The 14,725-nt window shown below is 39.3% G+C and overlaps 1 protein-coding gene across 1 annotated transcript in view; it reads right to left on the reverse strand.

Moving 5' to 3' along the window:
* Window positions 1–14,725, reverse strand: part of DNAJC1 (DnaJ heat shock protein family (Hsp40) member C1) — a 170,575-nt gene that overhangs the window by 4,594 nt on the left and 151,256 nt on the right. Inside the window, exon 10 of the mRNA XM_069458820.1 lies at window positions 3,028–3,076. Within this exon, the coding sequence (XP_069314921.1) occupies window positions 3,028–3,076 (49 nt within the window). The remainder of the gene's footprint in view (window positions 1–3,027; window positions 3,077–14,725) is intronic.

Raw genomic sequence — 14,725 nt, forward strand, 5'->3', positions numbered from 1 at the left:
ACAGTACAAAAGAGAATACAGTGAACAATCTCTCTCCCCAATCCCCTTCCTCAGTGGCAAAAGTGAATCAGTGTGAGCGGGTGGGTGCGCAAGCGTTCAGAGACACGATGAGCCAAGTACATACGATAGAGCTGTGTTTGCCTCCCCTTTCTTATGTTAGTGGCAGCATCCTCTCTGGGGACTGTTCTTAGCCCACATAGAGTCACACTGCTTTCAGAGACTGTGTAATAATCCACTGAATGGCTCTGTCATGACTTGTTTAAATAGCTCCTGGTCCCAGACTTACGCTGTTACCAACAGGCAGCATTCTATACTCATGATCTCCATACTTTTTAGATTATGCACCCCATCCATAAAACATTTTTGAATACACAACTCTAATATATGCATATTTACTTATTCACAAATTATATCCATGTACCACCCTAATGCATTAATCATAAAATACATGTGAAAAAGAAAATCAAGTTAAAAATGAAAACTAATATTCCCAAGTGTAGAGATGGGGTCTTGCTATTGCCCAAGATGGCTTTTTTTTTTTTTTTTTAAATAATCATTTTTTTAAAAAAATGAGATTGGGTCTCACTATGTTGCACAGGCTGGTCTGAAACTCCTGGGCTCAAGCAAAAAGCCTCAGCCTCCAGAGTAGATGGGATTACAGGTGTGCACCACCACACCTGGCTCCGAAATTGATGATCTTTAAATTCAACAATTTTTTAAAGTACCGTGTCAACACAGTAAGAAGCCTCTGTGTGATATATGATATTCCCATCTCTGCCCTCCTTCTTATTAAAAAGTGTCACTGTGATTCTACAGTTATCTGTAAATCCACTTGGCCGACTATTTTGTTACAATTATGTTCAAAGTGAAAGATGAGTGATGAGGCCACCACCACCTTGTCAGCACTGTGGAATTCCCACTTTTCCCTCAGGAAACACTGGTGCCATAGGTAACTCGTACCCTCTGATAATGGGCACAGTGATGGCGCTGGCATAGTCTGGATATTAACTATGAGAAAGCTTAATTCCGTTCTCATAAAATGTTTTAAGATAAAGTAAAAACCCGTAGAAATTCTAATATAGTGTTCCTATATTCCAGAGGCTAATCTTGTGCACCCCCACTTTCAGACCACTACTTCATAACAATAAAAAAATGGAAAGAACCAAAATGTCCAACAGTAGCGATTTGTTAAATAAACGATGTCATTTGTATCATGGACTATTATGTAGCCATCATGATGATGATACAGGCATACGACTATATGGAGAAAAAAACATAAAACTGTATTGTAGTATAGTCCCATTCTTATTAAAACATTATATGCACATGTGTATATCAGAAGAAGTCTAGAGAAATACCTTTCTCAAAATAAAAACTGTGGGCAGCTTAAAATGTGATTTTTATTTTCTTTCTCTTATTTATCTGTATTTTCTTGAGTTTCTCTTAATAAACATTTCTTTCCATGTTCACTAGAGTGCCTATCATAAGAAAGGGCCAAATGCTTGAATTTGACTGTTCTTATCTGTAGCAGAAGGTCACCTCCACCTTGTCCATTAGCCTATTAAGCCAGCTATTAGCCTATTAAACCTAAACTTTCCCATTGCAAAGTCTTTGAAAGGCATCCACGATCTTAAACAATTTTAGAATTTCCAATAATATTTCAAAAGCACAGTTTTAGAGCTTTAATGGATCACAACACCTCTTAGAGACTCTTCATTAATATCAGAGGAAATATTTTTATTTCAAAGTTCTTTGGATCTTTAAAGGATATTGAAAAAAAAAAAAAAAAAGCAAAACACAGAGTTCAATGAATATATTTGTGCCAAAGACCTAGTGGTACTTTTAGAGAGCAGCAGGGTATTTGGATGTGGCCAAACATCACACTGGTTTTGCTTTTTCCCTTTCTATCTGTGAGCCACCGACCCTGCTGGAAGCTGCTTCTGGTGCCACTGACAGTAATGGGCATGTGCCTTCACCCAGCCAGGTGACACCTCTGAGAGACCCTAAACTTCAACTCCTCATTTCCTTTTGTCTCCACCAAACTTTTTACACCCTACCAATGCTGCAGGAAGATCTGTCTCAGCACAGTACTCTGAGCTGCACTGCCTTTTCAGTAATACATTTTTGGAGAATGTCTTGAAGGCAAGCCTCTCTCACGCAATATCCCATTGCCCATCTCTGCCTCCATGCCCAGACAAACAACTTTACTAGTAAAAAAAGAAATCTGGAAATGTCCTCTTTCCTAAAGCCTGGAGAACTGCAAGTTGAATCCTTTCTGGGATGACTTCTTTTAAAAGCAGCACTTACTGAATATTTTTATGTTTAAAAAATGTTTTTAAATTTTTATTTTTTAGAGACAGGTCTTACTATATTATATCGGCTGGTCTCAAACTCCTGGGCTCAAGTGATCCTCCTGCCTCAGCCTCCAGAGTAGCTAGGACTACAGGTGTCTGGCTGGGATGACTTTCTGAGATCTTTGGGTTTGCTAATCCCTGGCTTGTTCAAGTGTATTACTCTCCCTGGCACCTGTATTTGAGTTAGGCTGGAAGATTTAGGAGGCATTTTCTTACTTCCTGGTTCGAAGCAAAGAGTATGGAGACTCTTACAAAATTCCAGTTAATCTTGGAGGAAACAGATTTTGAGAAATGTAAATTCTCAGGAAAGCTGTTGTTTATCCCGAAGAGAAGCTCTGTGCGGTGGGGGGCGGGGGGGTGGTGTGGGGAAGCTGTGCGCACAGTGGATTTGTGTGGTGCGCAGACCGGCTTTCTCCTGTGTTCCCCTTCTCCACACACACTGGAGAAGAAGATTTCTACAACTCTTATTAAATACATCTTAGCACCAACTGTACCTGCAGGGTTGGATTGGTTTGTTGGTGCCAGTAATTCAACCCCTTATTAGAGATATGATCAACAGAGTTCATGGGGCAAATATTTCCCACATCCTTGTATCTAAAGAAGTTAACATAAAAAGGGATTTATTTGGAAGAAACCACTGTAGATTAATGAGATAAAGTAGGTGCTAACTCACCTGGGGAGCAGGTAACTGAATCCTTCAGTTGCTTGGCTTTGGTTGTCACCTGTTTCAAAATATAAAAGCAAAAACCTTACTTTCCATGTGCCTGTTGTAGGTTGAGTGCCCTATTTCTTGTAAGGTCTATGTGAATGGACAGAGTTCATTGAATCTCAGGCCTGAAAGACCTCAGTCATCAGTCCAATCCATTAATGTAACCAACAAGGAAAGTGAGGCACGGAGAGATTAAATGGCTTGCTCCAAAATACCCATCTACTCAGCAGCAGAGACAGAACAACAACTCGGATCCCCTGAGTACTTCTAGTTCAAGACAGTTCCATTATACGAGGCTGCCTTTGAAAATATACTAGTTTCAAAATCACTGTACAAACAGGTCCTTTATGTTAAAGTTAGAAATTCCGGAAATTGAATATCTTTCTTCGCTGGAGAAGATTATACTAGTAAGTATTATAATCAGTGGGGAAAATGGCATTGATACTAATGATGTTACAGTATAAATGTCTTTCTTTATAAAGAAAGAAACCCTAAGAGTATATCAGATTGACACTAGGGAATCTTTTACTACAGTGGTGCTGCTGGACCCAAGAACCATGATACATTTACATATACGAATGTCGATCCACAGAAGTAAGTAATTTTATTTGGTGGTAATTCTTTTTTCTTTATATAAATAGTATCATATTGTATGTCTCATTCCATAGCTTGCTTTTCTCCATTTAACAATGTCTTACAGATGTATATGTAGGTTTCCCTTTTAAAAATAAAGTTTACAGAGTATAATGTACAGACTTTAAAGGTACCACCTGATGAGTTCTGATGAGCTCTGACAAAAAAATAGACCAATGTAACCAACATCTCAAACTATAGAACATTCCTGTCACTCCGGAAAGTTCCCTTGTGCCCCTAACTCAGTCTTTACCCTGCCACAACCACTGTTCCAACTAATATTATATATTTTTAAAAATATGGGGTCAGAGTCAATAATTTTCTCAAATGTATAGTTAATTGCCACAATGCATTTATCAAACAAACCATCCTTTCTCCACTTACTTAAAATATTAACTTTATTAAAGTTATGTTCCATTGTATGCATGGGTTATTTTTCTATACTTTTCTACCCCAGTAATCTATGTATATTCTTGAACCATTTCTGATCTAATGATGAGGTTTTGATTTTAAAACGGGAATTTCCATCAATCCAGTTACCTTCCATCCCTACCCAACATTACTGTTAATGTTCTTTTCTTGATATCGATGAAAACTGCATTGTTGTTTTATATTTATTTAGTTGTTTTATGCATTTCTCTGTATTTATGTTTACAATAAAGGAGGAGAAAAGGTAATAAAAGAATATTAACAACTTTATGCCAATTTATTGCAAGATTTAGGTTAAAGGGACATATTCCTAGAAAATCTAATCTTCTAAACTCAAAAAGAAATAGACTTCTTCAGGGAGTTGACATCAGTAAGATGACTGACTAGAGCTCTCTAGCGCTTGTCCCTTCCACAAAGACAACCAAAACAACAAATATACAGCTACATTTGAATGAAAATAACTAAAGAAGAGCACTGGAGTCTGTTAAAGGAGTAACAAACGCTGGTGACCATGGACATTCAGGATAGCCACACACAGAAGGGAAGGAAATGCCGGGTCACCAACCCATCCCGCAGCCGGGATCATCCAGGAACCAGGAAGAACTCCTTCCTATGGTGCAAAGGTAGGCGAGAGGATCCCAGCAGCCCCCACCAACACCTTGGACACCTGCAATTCTCACTGCTGGGGTCCTGTGCCAGCAGCTGTTACACTCTTTGCTGAGGGGCCAAGTAGGTGGAACTGCTCCACCTACTGCTCTCCCAGCCCCCTTGGGCAGGAGACTTCAGACACCTAACAGTCCTAGCCACTGGGGTCCCCTGCAGTCTTCACAGGCATTAACACACTGAGGGAGCTGCCCAAAGGCCACACAGCTGTGCTCCACACAGAGAAGGGGCCCAACTCTGCCCAGTGGCCTGACATCCCCAAGCTGAGCTGTGAGTACCTTCTCCTGTGGCCCACAGGGCCAAGCAGTGGCAGAACTGCTTCACCTTCCCTTTCCCCGCCCCCCTCAGGCTGGAGCCGAAGCTGTACACTCTGTCCTGGAGAAAAGGTGCCTTGGCAGAACAGCTCCATTCACCTCTGTCAGCCACGGCTGTGCTCTGCCCCTAGGGGCCTGAGCGGGGACTGCGTGCTGCCTCCTATGGAAACAGCGCTTTGGCACAGCCCTGCATCCCAGGGAAACAGTGCGTGGCCTTCCCAGAACAGTCACGCTCCCTGGGCCTGAGCTAAAGCAGCACACGCCCCCCTGGAGGGATTGGTGCCTTGGCCAAGCTGAACAGCTGTGCATCCCAGGGCTGAGCTGTTGTACTAACCCGTGTCCCAGGGAACAGAGCAGCGGTTGAGCTGAGACACCTCATCCTGCAGATCAAACAACTGTAGTACCCTGCTTCCCTGGAGCTGGACTATCCCCCTAGACTCTAGGGAGTGTAGTCATTGCTGTGCTGCTCCCTGCCCCTGAGTGCCCAAATGACAGCCATGCTTGGCCATTCTGGGGTACTTGCTGCCACTGTATTTGGCCTCACAGAGTCTGGGACACTGCTGAGCCCCACCACCCCAGGGCGAGTCACCACTGCATAGTGCTCATACCTAGGGATCTAAGTGGCCACTGAGCCCTATTTGTTCAAGCTCTACAGACATATCCTACCCTCTAGGCTCAAACCTCCAGAATACCCCTCTTCCTTGGAGTAGGGCCAAGGCTGTGCCCTGCCTGCCAGGGGTAGAATCACAGCTACAACCTGACCTTGTGGATCTGAGCTGCTAGGAGATGGCTCAGAGTCACAGATCCTGGTGCTGGGGGCAACCTACATCCAATCCTGCCATGGAGAGCAAACCTGTACCCTAAGACTCAGGAGCCATAATAAGTTTGTGAGACCCCGAGGCTAGGACTCCAGGCCCACAGCTTCTCTGAGCACCTGCACCTGGAAGCCAGCTCCCCTGGCAGCTGCTTGTGGGCCATGTCAGACCTTATACCCAGAGGGATCCCCTCAGCTGAGTTTTCCCATTGTGGGGAAAATAAAAATAGACCCCCAAACCCTGTGCCACTGAGGACATTAACAACCTGTGCTGCTGCTGCCACAACCACAATTTCTACAACCTAGGCCACTGAGGTGCTCACAGTTGTTCCTGATGTTGAATGTGGCCGAAGAAGCTGGACTGGGAGTATACCAATGCACCTACCTGGAAACAAAGTTACCATACCCTTCCCAACTGGCACACTAAGACGTAACTACAGGTGAAAGTGTTTCTCTATGAAATCCACCCTAGAAAGTTTGGAAGAGGCCACTGTTCCACCAGATGCACAGACATCAATGCAGGGACACAAGAAACATGAAAAAGCAAGGAATACTGGCCAGGCATGGTGGCTTATGCTTGTAATTCTAGCACTTTGGGAGGCTGAGGTAGGAGGATGGCTTGAGGCTAGGAGTTTGAGACTAGCTTGAGCAAGAATGAGACCCCATCTCTACAAAAAATAGAAAAATTAGCCAGATGTGGTAGTACACACCTATAGTCCCAGTTACTTGGGAGGCTGAGGCAGGAGGATTGCTTGATCCCAGGAGTTTGAGGTTGCTGTGAGCTATGATGACACCATTCTACTCTAGCCAGGGTGACAGAGCAAGATCCTTACAAAAAAAAAAAAAAAAATCAACAAATTTATGATAAAGGAATTAAAAAATAATGATCTTAAGGAAACTGAGATACAAGAAAATACAGATAGAAAATCAACAAAACCAGGAAAACAATTCATTATATGAATGAGAAATTCAACAGAGGTAGATTCCAAGACAAAGAATCAAACAGAAATCCTGCAGTTGAAGAATTCAATGAATGAAATAAAAGATCCAGGAAAGAGTTTCAACAGCAGACTTGATTAAGTTAAAGAAAACAAAATCTCTGACCTTGAAGGGAGCTCATTTGAAATTCCCTAGTTAGAGGGAAAAGAAGAAGAATGAGAAAGAGTGAAGCTAGGTTTTGTAAAAGATAAACAAAATTGACATTAGCAGGACCATCCAAGAAAAAAAAAAGACCTAAATACATAAAATCAGAACTGAAAAAAGAGATATTAATACTGATATCATAGAAATAAAAAGTATCAGAGATACTTGGATATTAGAGAGATATTAAATATTAGATATTAGAGATATTATGAACAAATATATGCTGACAAATTGGAAACCCTAGAGGAAATGGATAAATTCCTGGACACATACAACCTCCCAAGATTGAATCAAGAAGAAATACAAACACCTGAACAAATGACAGGTAATGAGATTGAATTAGTAATAAAAAGTCTCCCACCAAAAAAAACCCCAGGACCTAATGTCTTCACTGCTGAATTCTACCAAACATTTAAAGAACTAATACTACTTCTTCTCAAATTGTTCCAGAAAATTGAAAAGGAAGGAATTCTTCCAAACTCATTCTATGAGGTGGGCCTTATTCTGATACCAAAACTAGGCAAGGACATAATAAAAAAAAAAAAAAAAAAAAGAAAAGAAAAGAAAAGAAAACTATAGCCTAACATCCCTGAAGAACATAGATGTAAAAATCCTCAACAAAATACTAGCAAACTTAATCTAACAGCATATTATAAACATCATTTATCACGATCAAGTCCAATTTATCCCAGGGATGCAAAGATGGTTCAATGTATACAAATCAATAAACATGATATATCACATAAACAGAATGAACAAAACCTAAATGATCATGTTAATAGAAAAAGAAAAAGAATTTTATAAAATTCAACATTCCTTCATGATAAAAACCCTCAATAAACTAGGAATAGGAAGAGTGTACCTCAACACAATAAAGGCCATACATGACAAACCCACAGCTAACATTACACTGAATGGGGAAAAGCTGAAAACTATTCCCCCAACAACTACAACAAGACAAAGATACCCATTCTCACCACTCTTATTCAACATAGTCCTTAGAAGCCCTTGCTAGAGCAATTAGGCAAGAGAAAGAAATAAAGCGCATCCAAATTAAAAAGGAGGAAGTCAGACCGGACTTGGTGGCTCATGCCTGTAATACTAGCACTTTGAGAGGTAGAGGGGGGAGGATTTCTCGAGGCCAGGAGTTTGAGACCAGCCTGGGCAACATAGCAAGACCCTGTCTCTACAAAAAAAAAAATGCTGGTTGTGGTGGCATGCATCTATAGTCCCCACTACTCAGGAGGTAGGAGGATAGCTTGAGCCCAGGTAGAAATGAGCTATGATTATACCACTGCACTCTAGCTTCAACAACAGGGAAACCCTGCCTCAAAAAAAAAAAAAAAAAAAGAAGTCAAATTGTATTTGTTTGCAAACATGATCTTATATGCGGAAACCCCTCAATGTTTCACCAGAAACCTCTTAGAACTGATGAATAAATTCCATAAAGTTGCAGGATATAAAATTAACATACAAAAATCAGTAGCATTTCTATATGCCAACAACAAACTAGCAGAAAAAGAAATCCAGGCAGTAATTCCATTTATAATAGCTACCAAAAAACAAAAATACCCAGGAATAAATTTAACCGAGGAGTTCAAATATCTCTACAAGGAAAACTATAAAACACTGATGGAAGAAACTGAAGAGGTCACAAAAAAATGGAAAGTCGTCTCATGTCATGGATTGAAGAATTAATATTGTCAAAATGATCATACTACCAAAAGTGATCCACAGATACAATGTAATCCCAATCAAAATACCAATGACATTCTTCACAGAAATAGAAAAAAAATCCTAAAATTCATATGGAATCACAAAAGACTTCAAATAGCCAAAGCAATCTTGAGCAAAAAGAACAAAGCTGGAGGCATCACACTACCTGACTTCAAAATATACAACAAAGCAATAGTAATCAAAATAGCATAGTACTGGACTAAAAACAGATAGACAGACTAACTGAACAGAAGAGAGAACCCAGAAATAGAAGCCCAGTCACCTTTAAGGGGCCTAGAAGTAGAGTTTTGGCCTAGGTAACTGTGCTCAGATATGGTTTAAGATTCTCCCAGGAATTGCCATCATAGGCTCATGCTTAGTCATCCCCAAAGTGGCCACCGCATACACCCACAAATTCACTAAAGGGGGCAAGGAAAGAAGGGTGGCCCATTATTCACATCAGTGGAGTTTGATGGGAAGAGGTACATCTCTGGAGTTAATCATTACTATGTGGGTTTGGAGAACATTGATTAAGGATGTGTTTTCCTGACTGATGAAAAAATAACTCAGTTATGGTTATTTACCCCTGCTAGAAGGATATGCAGTGTATTTATAGCATGTAGTGTGTTATATAATCCTTAATAAAAATACAATGAGAAAGAAAAAAAAAGAGCACCCAGAAATAAACCCATGATTTACAGCCAACTGATTTTCAACAAAAGCACTAAAAACATATATTGAGGAAAAGACCGTCTTTTCGATAAATGGTGCTGGAAAACTGGATATCTATATATAGAAAAATGAAACCAGACCCCTATCTCTCACCATATACAAAAAAATCAAATCAAAATAAATTAAAAACTTCAGTGTAAGACCTGAAACTATGAAATGACTAGAAGAAACCATTGGAGAAATACTTCAGGACATTGGTCTGGGCAAATAATTTTTGGGTAAGACCTCAAAAGCACAGGCAACAAAACCAAAAACAGATTACTGGGATTATATCAACTAAAAAGTTTCTGTATAGCAAATAAGACAATCAACAGAGTAGAGACAACCTATAGAGAGGGAGAAAATATTTGCATCCATCTGACATGGGATTAATAATCAGAATACATAAGGAACTCAAACAACTCAGTAGAAAAAAACCAAATAACCCAATTAAAAAATGGGTGAATGATCTGAATAGACATTTTTCAAGAGAAGACATACAAATGGCCAACAGGTATATGAAAAAATGTTCAACATCAGTAGTCATCCAGGAAATGGGAATCAAAACTACACTGAGATATCATCCTGACCCAGTTTAAAGGGTTATTATAAAAAAAAAAAAAAAGGTAACAAGGACACAGAGAAAGGGGGAACACTAGTACACTGTTGGTGGGTATGTAAATTAGTATAGCAATTATGGAAAACATATGGAGGTTTATCAAAAAACTAAAAATAGATCTACTACATGCTCTAGCAATCCCACTGCTGGGTGTATACCAGATGAAAGGAAATCAGTATGTTAAAGAGATATCTGCATGCCTATGATTATTACAGCACTAGTTATGAAAGCCAAAACATGAAATCAACTTTAGTGCCTATCAATGGATGAATGAATAAAGAAAATGTGGTCTATACACACAATAGAATACTATTCAGCCATAAAAAGAATGAAATTCTGTAATTTGCAGCAATATGGATGGAGTTAGAGGTCATTATGTTAACTGAAATAAGCCAGGCACAGAAAGACAAATATTGCATGTCTTACTCATAAGTGAGAGCTAAAAAAGTTGATCTACTGGAGGTAGAAAGTAGAATGATGGATACCAGAGGCTGGGAAGTGGTAGGGAGAGGGGGAGATGATGAAGAGAGGTTGGTTAATGAGTATAAAAATATAGCTAGAAAGAAAGAACAAGTTCTAATGTTCAATGGCACAGAAGGGTGACTACAGTTAATAATAATTTATTGTGTATTTCAAAACAGCTAGAAGAAAAGATTTGAAATGTTCTCAACACAAAGAAATGATAAATTTTGGGGTGATGGATATCTTAATTACTCTGATTTAATCATTACACATTGCTTGCACCAAAATATCACATGTACCCCATGAATATATTATACGTCAACATAAAATGTATATAAAAAACAAACAAAAAGAACTGAAAACACAAATAGTTTGCCAACCATTAAAGAAATGAAATCTGTCATCAAAAAACCTCCCTCAGAGGAAATACCAGCCACTGTTTTACAGGTGAGTTCTACCAAATAGTCAAGAAAACAATCTCACCCAAACACTTTCAGAGCACAACCCCTGACTTCAATAACATAAATTCTGAGAAATTATTAAAATTTAATCAAGAAGAAATATAAAGTCTGAGCATTTAGGATAGGTTAAAAATAAATGAATTAATAATTAAAAATCATCCCATCTAGAAAAGCCAAGGCCTAGATGCCCAGATGGCTTCACGGGTGAATTCTATCAAATATTTAGAAAAGGTATAACGGCAGTGCTTCACAAACTTTCAGAAAATAGAGGAGGAACACTTCTCACTCATTCTATGAGGCTAACATAACCTGATACTAGAACCAAAGACGTCACAAGAAAACTATAGACCATTCACCCTCGCAAACACAGAAACAAAAATCTGTAATAAAATATTAGCTAACCAAATCCAATACTATATAAAAAATTATACAACATGATCAAGTGGGAATCTAAGGTTGTTTTAACATCTGAAGATCAATTAATACATGTCATATTAAATAAAGGACAAAAATCACATGATCATCGCTCAATAGATTAAGAAAAAGCATGTGACACAAATCCAATGTCTATTCATGACAAAAAAATAGAAGGGAAGTTCCTGAGATAAAAGGCATCTAGGAAGAACCTACAGCCAATATCACACCTAACAGTGAAAGACTGAATACCTTCCCCCTGTGATCAGGAACAAGGCAAAGATGCCTGCACTCACCACTTCTATACTGTATTGTGCTAGACGTTTTAGTCAGTGATACAAGACAACAGATGAATAAATAAATGAACTGCCGGCATTCAAACTGGAAAGGCGGAAGTAAGACTTTTTTTTATCCACAGAATTATTAAACTATTAACATTTAATAAATCCACAGGATCCACGACCAATATATAAAATCCACTGTGCATCTACATACCAGCAACAGAAAATCCAAAAGGATAATTAAGAAAGCAATTCCTTCACAATAACCACTAAAAGATTAAGTTTAACAAAAGAAGTACCAGACTTGCATATTGAAAACAACAAACACTGTGCACGGAAATTTATAAATGGGGAGACATTCCATGTTCATGGATTTGAACACTCAAAATTGTTAAGATGGCCGGGCGCGGTGGCTCACGCCTGTAATCCTAGCACTCTGGGAGGCCGAGGTGGGCGGATCGTTTGAGCTCAGGAGTTCGAGACCAGCCTGAGCAAGAGCGAGACCCCATCTCTACTAAAAATAGAAAGAAATTATATGGACAGCTAAAAATGTATATAGAAAAAATTAGCCGGGCATGGTGGTGCATGCCTGTAGTCCCAGCTAATCGGGAGGCTGAGACAGGAGGATCACTTGAGCTCAGGAGTTTGAGGTTGCTGTGAGCTAGGCTGACGCCACGGCACTCACTCTAGCCTGGGCAACAGAGTGAGACTCTGTCTCAAAAAAAAAAAAAAAAAAAAAAAAAAAAAAAAAAATTGTTAAGATGGTTAATTCTCTCAACATTGATCTACAGATTCAATGCAGTTGGAAATCAACTCAAAGTAGATCTCAGGCCTAATGTAATATCTGAAACTATAAAACTTCTAGAAGAAAACATAGGAGAAATACTCTGTGACCTCTGGTTAGGCAATTAGTTCTTGCAGTGCTGCCATCATAGCTCACTGTAATCACAAACTCCTGGGCTCAAGCAATCCTCCTGTCTCAGCCTCCCAAGTAGCTGGGACAACAGGTGCATGCTAATGCTCCTGGCTAATTTTTTTATTTTTACTTTTTTTGTAGAGATGGGGTCTTGCTATGTTGCCTGGGCTGGTCTCAAATGATCTTCCTGCCTTGGACTCCCCACAGTGTTGGGATTACAGGCCTGAGCTACCATACCTGGCCCTCGATTAATTCTTAGATATGATACTAAAAAGCATAATTTATAAAAGAAAAAAATTGATAAAGTAGACTTTATTAAAAGGAAAACTTTATACTTCATAAGACACCATTAACAAAATGAAAAGACAAACCACAGAGTGAGAGAACACATCTGCAAATCATGTTATCTGATGAGACTTGAGTCCGTAATATACAAGTTGAGTATCCCTTATCCGAAATGCTTGGGACAAGAAGTGTTTTGGATTCAGAATTTTTTTTTGGATTTTGGGATATTTACATTATATTTACCAGTTGAGCATCCCAAATCTGAAATCTGAAATCCAAAATGCTTTATTGAACATTTCCTTTGAGTGTCATGTTGGTGGTCAAAAAGTTTAGAAATTTGGAGCATTGTGAACTTCAGATTTTTGGATTTGGAATGTTCAACCCATATATAAAGAATTCTAATGACTCAATAATTATAAGACAAACCATCAAATTAAAATATGGGCAAAAAATTGAATAGCTATTTCACCAAATAAGACATAGGAGTGGCTAAAAAGCACTGCATAGATACTTAATGCCCTTACTTATTAGGGGAGTGCATATTAAGACACAGTGAGATAGCATAACACTCCTATCAGAATGGTTAAAATAAGCAAAACAGTGGGCATGGTGGCTCATGCCTGTTAATCCCAGCTATTCCGGAGGCTGAGGTGGGGGATTGCTTGAGCCCAAGAGTTCAAGGCCAGCCTGGGAAACATAGCGAGAACTTTGTCTCTGAAAAAATAAAATTAGCCAGGTGCAGTGGTGCTGCAGTGAGGGAGGCTGAGGCAGGAGGATCACTTGAGTGACCAGCATGGGTGATATAGCAAGACCTCTTTCAAACAACAACAACAACAACAACAAACTAGAAAAAAACAAATGTTGGTGAGGACATAGAGAAACTGCAACTCTCATGTATCATTGGTAAGAATGTAAAATGGTACAGCCACTTGAAAAATAATTTGGCAGTTTCTTTAAAAGCTAAACATAAATTTATTATATGACCTAACATCCACTTCTAGGTATCTACCCAAGAGAAATGAAAACGTACATCCAAACAAAGATTTATTTATTTATTTATTTATTTATTTATTTTTTTTTGAGACAGCGTCTCGCTTTGTTGCTCAGGCTAGAGTGAGTGCCGTGGCATCAGCCTAGCTCACAGCAACCTCAAACTCCTGGGCTTAAGCGATCCTACCGCCTCAGCCTCCCGAGTAGCTGGGACTACAGGCATGTGCCACCATGCCCGGCTATTTTTTTTCTATATATATTTTAGTTGGCCAGATAATTTCTTTCTATATTTAGTAGAGACGGGGTCTCGCTCTTGCTCAGGCTGGTCTCGAACTCCTGACCTTGAACAATCCACCCGCCTCGGCCTCCCAGAGTGCTAGGATTACAGGCGTGAGCCACCGCGCCCGGCCCAAACAAAGATTTAAATGCTAATGTTCATGGCAGCATTATCCTAACAGCCCCTAACTGGAAATAATCCAAAAGGCCAACTGGTAGAGAATGGATAAACAAAATGTGGTATTGTACCATTGAACAACATGAAGAAATGAACTGTTGATACACGCTACAACATGGGTGAGCTTCAAACACCTTATGCCACATGAAAGAAGCCAAATGCAAAACATTAAATTCTATATGATTCCACTTATGTTATACATAATTTCCAGATCCACAGTTGCCTAGGAGAATGGGAGTGGGTAATGACTGCTACTGGGGTTGAGGAAACATCTTGGGTGATGCGAATGTCTAAAACTGGGCTGTGGTGATTGTGTAACTCCACAAATTTACTAAAAATCATTGAATTGTACACTTA

The sequence above is a fragment of the Eulemur rufifrons genome, chromosome 25 (genome assembly GCF_041146395.1).
Source record: "Eulemur rufifrons isolate Redbay chromosome 25, OSU_ERuf_1, whole genome shotgun sequence".
Lineage (NCBI taxonomy): Eukaryota > Metazoa > Chordata > Mammalia > Primates > Lemuridae > Eulemur > Eulemur rufifrons.